Raw genomic sequence first — 7,500 nt, forward strand, 5'->3', positions numbered from 1 at the left:
TCGTCGTCATAGCTGCAGCAGCAGCAGCAGCAGCAGCCGTAGTAGTAGTAGTAGTAGTAGTAGTAGTAGTAGTAGTAGTCGTAGCTATTGTTGTTGTTGTAGTTGCCTTTTGTTCCTTTTCGCCGCCGCCGCCGCCGTGGTCGCCGTCGTTGTTGTGGTAGTAGTAGTAGTAGTAGTGGTGGTGGTGGTGGTTGTTGTTGTTGTTGTGAGTGTGCGTCAGATGTTCGGCCGAGGATTTTCCCTGTCAGTGAAGAATAAACAACAGAACGGAACAAGATGTATTGAGAGACTTGGCCAACCAACTTTGCTTAAATCTTGCTTTCCTGGCCACCAAGGTAAGTCAATCAACTCCACACACACACACACACACACAAGCACATCTCTCGTTCTCTCTCTCTTTCTCTCTCTCTATATATACACCTGTCTATCTATCTATCTATCTATCTATCTATCTATCTATCTATCTATCTATCTATCTGTCTGTTTGAGTGTGTGTGTGTGTGTGTCTGCCTGTCTGTCTACCGATCTATCTATCTATCCGTCTGCTCTGTCTGTCTGTATCTATCTATCTATCTATCTATCTATCTATCTATCTATCTATCTATCTATCTATCTATCTATCTATCTATCTATCTATCTATCGATCGATCTATCTATCTGTATGTCTGTCTCCCTCCTTCCCTCATATGTCTGTCCATTTCTCTTTCTCTCTGTCTCTCTCTCTCCTTATTTTCACTTTCTTCATGACTGCCTTTAATACCTTGTATACACCTCTTCTCCACAAGTTGTAGTTTTTGTTGTTTAGCCCTAGGTCATCCTTCCTTAAGCATGTATGTGTGTGTGTGTATTACACATACACACACAAACACACGCACGCCCACACATATATATATATATAGTATCTAGTATTGTATATCCATTTGCGTGTGTGTACATTCATAGTGTGTATATATGTATGTTTGTATATATTTATACAATGTGTGTATATGTGTATACATATATGAATGTATGTCTATAAACATACATGTATGTATAATGTAACGAATATATATCAATCAGAACAGAACAACAGTTGTATTCGTTTCAATACACAATTTCACGTCAAGAATATATAGACATGCATACATGCATACATACATACGTACATGCATACATACATACATACATACATACATACATACATACATACATACATAGTGCACCTGAGCACTATACAATTAATTTAATTACAGTTCTATATTTAAGAGATGAGGAATTATGCCTACGGGCATATGGCGTAGTGGTTAAGAGCATGGGCTACTAACCAAGTTTCCGAGTTCGATTCCAGGCAGTCACCTTAATAATAATAACATCGGGGAAAAAATGCCCAGGTTCGAAATTTCCCCAAACATCTGAAGAAGGTTGGAGGGTATATCAGTCAAACGTTGTGTTAACAACAAACAAGATGAGGACAATTATCCGTCAAACATAAATAATGTAAATAATTTAATTATTATATTATACATACATACATATACAGATACACACGTGTGTGTGTGTAAGCATGGATTACTGAAAATAAATAAAATAATAGGGATCCAATAATAGTGATGGTTGTCTTATATATGTCGCATGTGTTTCCGGGTTCAATCGCACTGCGAGGCACCTTGAGCAAGTGCCTCCTACAATAGCCTCGGGCTTACCAAAGCCTTGTGAGTGGATTTGGTAGACGGAAACTGAGAGGCATCCGTCGTACATATATATATATATATATATATATATATATATATATATATATGTGTGTGTGAGGGTGTATGTGTCTGTACCTATCTTTGTTTTCTATCACCGCTTTGACAACCGGTGTTCGTGTGCTTATGTTCCCGTGACTTAGCAGTTCGGTAAACGAAAAGGGGTGAGGGAAACAAAAATAAATATCGGGCTTCAAAGTAAAAAATTAATCACTAGGGTCGATTCGTTCGAATAAATATTCTTCGAGGCGGCGCCCCAGCCGAGTCACTAAGTTACGGGGATGTAAACACACCAGCATCGGTTTTCAAGCGGCGGTGGGGAGGGGGGAACAAACAGGTACCCAAATACATACATATATATATATACAACATGCATACATACATATATATATATATATATATACGACGGGCTTCTTTCAGTTTCCGTCTACCAAATCCTCTCACAAGACTTTGGTCGGCCCGAGGGTATAGTAGAAGACATTTGCCCAAGGTGCCATAGAGTGGGATTGAACCCGGAACCATGTGGTTGGTAAGCAAGTTTCTTACCACACAGTCACACCTGCATCTTATATATATATATATATATATATACATACACACACACATTGAGACACACACACACTCACACACACACACATACACACACATACACACACACACACACACACACACACACACACACACACACACACACAAACGGTGTGTTTTCGTTTGCGAAGGTAAACATCGAAGTGGTCCGTTAATACAGGCGTTCATAGAATGCTGTAGAACCAGTTGTTTACACACGAGTATGATTTTGTGTCTGTGTGTGCGACTGTGTTACTCACGCACCGGCGCAGTCACACACACACACGTTACTCTTTTACTCGTCTACTCGGTCACTTATCCTGACTGCGGCCATGCCGGAGCACCGCCAAATCGAGCCCACGACTTATAGTAGTTATTCTATCGTTTTTGCCGAACCGCTAAGTTTCGGGCACATAGACACACCAGTATCGGTTGTCAAGTGGTGGTGGTGGTGGTGGTGGGGACAAACACAGACACATACACACACACACACACACAGACACACACACACACACATATATATTGTGGTCCCTTTTTTGTATCACCTAACTGTCTGGATGTTTTGCGTTCTTGTTCCAGCTAAAGATTAAAAGATACATACATACATACATACATGGTGGTTGTCTACTCCTTAAACAGAGTTTGACCACCTCCTGCACCTACACCTTAGCCCTTTCATGGCGTCTGATGTGGCTTTTTAAACCAGACAGTGTTTTGAAAAAACACCCACACAGATTGCACCTCTGATTTGCACTACCAATACCTGCAAGTAAGTTCTGCTCATTGTGGATCCTAACATGTCTTTTAAGACCCCCATTGGATTTGCAAACCCTCTGGCACACACCACATTCAAACGTGTGCACAGACATATAATCAGAATAGCTGGGTGAGGTTTGTTTTCCATACTTACAACTGGTGGAATATTCCCATCAAAACTTCTGTCAAACGTAACAGGCCGGATATTGCTGTTTGGGACAGAAGGGCAAAGGTATGTACCATCATAGAGGTTAGCTGCTCTGCAGATATGAATATCTCTTTGAAAATCAAAGAAAAAGAGGATATCTAATATCTATGGACAACTGCTTCGAAACCTCCAGCTTCTATATCCAGACTATGAATTCACGTTCTTACCAATAATACTTAGAGCATGAGTTTTGGTTAGTAAATGCTTTAAGGAGAATCCGGATAAACTGGGATTTTCAGAAAGAGAAATCGACCAGCTAATTCGTACATTATAAGTGCAATCTGTGAGTGGAACAGTAAAAATATGCAAGACTTTTCTCAAGTTCCAAATGTGAATTTGTCTGTGTTAACTACATCCCAAAGACGGAGCCTTGTATCTTTGTTGGAAACTGGTTCCCTCGTCAGTGGAAGATTTATAATAATTAAAAAGTAGAAGAGACATTCTATAATATATATGTGTATATGTGTGTGTGAGGATACGTGGCTCAGTGGTAAAGTTATTCGGCACGCAATTGTAAAGTTGTGCCCTTGAGCAAGACACTTTATTTCACATTGGTCCAGTTCAGTGAGTTTGCAAAAATGAGTAGTACCTGTAATTCAAAGGGGGCCAGCCTTGTCACATTTTGAATCACGCTGAATCTCCCTGAGAACTATGTTAAGGGCACACGTGTCAGTGGAGTGCTCAGCCGCTCGCACGTTAATGTCACGCGCAAGCTGTTCCGTTGATCGGATCAAATGAAACGCCTGCCGTAACAGTAAATAAGTATATGTGTGTGCGTGTGTATGTGCATGTGTGTATGTGTGTGCGTGTGTATGTGCATGTGTGTATATATATTTATACGTTGGCGTGGTTGTGTGTAAGAAGCTTGCTTCCCAACCACACTATTTCAGGTTCAGTCCCAGTGAGTGGCACCTTGGGCAAGTGTCTTCTACTATAGAATCGGACCGACCAAAGCCTTGTGAGTGGATTTGGTAGACGGAAACTTAAAGAAGCCCATCGTCTATAGATACATGTATATATATATTTGTGTGTGTGTATGTGTGCGTGTATGTGTTTGTCCCCCTCCACCATCGCTTGACAACTAATGTTGGTGTGTTTACGTCTCCGTAACGTAGCAGTTCGGCAAAAGAGTCCGAGACAATAAGTCCTAGGCTTACAAAGAATAATACTGGGGTCGGTTTGTACAACTAAAGGCGGTGCTCCAGCATGGCCACCGACAAATGACTGAAACAAGAAAAAGGAAATATATATATATATATATATATGAACAAAAAGATATGTTTGTGTGTATGCATATATCTTTATGTATATGTATAAACATATATATATATATATATATATATTACTAATACATCCTTTTGTTATTTACACCACCTGTCCTCGTCTGTTGTTGTTTTTTCGTACATTCTCCCATATATATATATATATATATATATATATATATATATATATATATATATATATATATATATATATATATATATATATACATATATATACACATATATCTATACATATATCCGAATAGATGGCTTGATGTCAACATAATACATATATCATTTATATGTACATATTTGTATGGACTTTATACGTGTATGTATGTGTGTGTATTTGTGTGCATATGTGTGTGCGTGCATCATTATACGTCTCTGTACGCGCGTGTATATATGTGTGTATATATAATCAAACATTCTCAGAACAACATGTCCTCCCTCCCTCCTTGTGTATCTCTGTCGAGTTAAGCGCATCCTTTATTTAGATGTGACAAGTGGAGGTAATTCATCCTCACTATCCACGTATTTACGTAAATGCGTATATAACATGATGTATGAAATATCACAGCTGCTATCTGTGTATACATTCTCTTGTAGATATATATATATATATATGTACGAATGTATGCATATAAAAAGTATATGGAACTGTGTAGAAAAGTGAGTAAAAATGTAAATGCCAGATGACTGAATTTTTTCTGTCTCGTTGACTTATCATCTACTAAGATGTCGTCCACAGACGATACATACGTACTCATAAACAAATATATATATATATATATATATATATATATATATATATATATATATATATATATATATATATATATATATATAGAGAGAGAGAGAGAGAGAGAGAGAGAGAGAGACGTACACTCATACATATATAGACATTTACAAACACACTTATACATGCATATATATATGTGTATGTATGTATGTATATATGTATGTATGTATATATGTATGTATGTGTATGTATATATATATATATGTATATATATATATATAGCCACTCACATATGAGAAACCCACGTATATGTTTGTATATGTTCGTATATTTACCGATTCGTATATTGAAACGCATAATACGTATATTTAGCCTTTCGACGTTATCTCGCAGATAAGACAATTTGAAGTACTTACGTATAGAGAAACGTGTATGTATGTGTGTGTGTGTGTGTGTGTGTGTGTGTGTGTGTGTGTTTGTGTGTGTGTGCGTGCACACATATGTGTCTCTGTGTTTGTCTTCGTGTGTACTGTTTTAGTTGTTTGTCCCCCTACGTCATTCCTGATCATACAGACTTCATGCTCAAAGGTCCAAGAAGCAGGGTTCACAACCTTCGGCCGCGCGTTCTTATGTAAGACGGCAAAACAAAACAAAAATTGTGATTTGCGTTGTGCGTTTGTACGTAGGTTTTTATTGATCAAAGTCTGCCGTGACACTTGACAAACTAGCGACATCTATTGGGGAACGAAATACGCAGAAATCTATGGACGGCCTTGCTGCTTTGTTATGCGTTCTATTTCGGTGTTTCGAGTTCAAATTTTGTCGAGCTCTGCAATACATTTTTATCCGTTCGGGTGTTTTATTGAAATATGTATTTGGCAAACACTTTAATCTATTGCAACAGAATACGCAGAAACATTATCATAGTTTGTAGACGGGCCTTCCTGCTTACTGTTATGCATTCTGTTACGAGTTCGAATTCTGTGAAGGACGGCAATGCACTTCATCCGTCCGAGGGTTTCGTAGATTAATCAGTAGGCAAACACTCTAATACATGAATTCACTCTAAAACCGAATATACTCTCTCTCACACTGCAAACTCTGTTCCATGTATCCATGTTATTATTTTTGGCGGCCAATTGCGAAAAAAATCGGTGGAGCATCATCCCAGAAATTATGAATCCTAAATTAATAAACTCGTTAGAAACACGATATTCTTCAATAATTAGAGCAGTGGTACTTAACCATTTTTTTAAAAAACCTTCGATTGCTATTTGATTCTGGTGGACCCCCCCCCCCCCATCACCATTCAGTGTTTAAAGAGTAGTTTTATAGGTACTTCTTTTAAAATTCCTATTTTGTTTTTCACCCATGCACTTGTATAATTTTGCTATCGAATTCTCTGAGAGAACATGTTTATGTGACGAGAAACGTGTTGAATTATGTGCAAACAACATGAAATACATAAAAACAGGACAAGTAAGTAAAGCCAGAGAAGGGACCCTTCATCAGTTGTCGGCTGTCTACCTACTCCTCATTTCGAGCATTCAACGACAATATTATTATTATTATTATTTAATTGAACGCCACGCATCCATTTCCAAGTTTATACACACACACACGTACGTGTGTGGTTTGTATTCAGGCGCACACATGGCTGTGAAGGTAAGAAGTTTGCTTTGCAGCCACGTGGTACCGGTCGGGTTCAGTCCTCCTGCATGGTACCTTGGGCAAGTGTCTTCTTTGACGATACCCTCGAGCCGATTAGTACGTTGTGAGTGAATCTGGTGGACGGAAACTGTGTGGAAGCCCACCCTATACACAGGTACATACGCGTGTGTGTGAATGTGTGTGTGTGTGTGCATATCTCTTTACCACTTGGCAGTCTGTGCTGGTTTGTTTACGTCCTTGTAAGCTAGCCGTTCGGCAAAACAGAGGCGACAAACGAAATCCCAGACTTAAAAGAAAATTAAATACTGGGGTCGATTTGTTTTAATAAAGCGTTCAAAGGGTGCTCCAGCATGGCCGCGATCACAAGGCTGAAGCAAACGAAAGGGCAAAAGAAGGTCAAAATAGCCATTTTTCATTCGTACTTCGCAGAAGGAGTTCATACTTTCTTCGGATAAAATTTCATCTATGTTCATCTAAGAAAATGTCTGACTCCTGTATTATCTCCCCTTCATTGAGTTCTAAATCATAAACGGATTTGTTTTGTCTGTTTGTCTCGTGTGATATTAT

At 38.6% G+C, this 7,500-nt stretch overlaps 1 protein-coding gene and 1 long non-coding RNA gene across 5 annotated transcripts in view; one reads left to right on the top strand and one right to left on the bottom strand.

The window, feature by feature from the left end:
• Nucleotides 1-7,500, bottom strand: part of LOC149131055 (uncharacterized) — an 81,111-nt gene that overhangs the window by 5,264 nt on the left and 68,347 nt on the right. The gene's annotated exons all lie outside the window — the stretch shown is intronic.
• LOC149131056 (uncharacterized) overlaps nt 97-7,500 on the top strand; it is a 68,359-nt gene continuing 60,955 nt past the window's right edge. The window contains exon 1 of the mRNA XM_089342070.1: nt 97-335. Coding sequence (XP_089198196.1) covers nt 221-335 — 115 coding nt within the window. The 5' untranslated portion in view covers nt 97-220. The remainder of the gene's footprint in view (nt 336-7,500) is intronic.

Source organism: Octopus bimaculoides, chromosome 25, assembly GCF_046866305.1.
Source record: "Octopus bimaculoides isolate indiv1 chromosome 25, ASM4686630v1, whole genome shotgun sequence".
NCBI classification, from domain to species: Eukaryota; Metazoa; Mollusca; class Cephalopoda; order Octopoda; family Octopodidae; genus Octopus; species Octopus bimaculoides.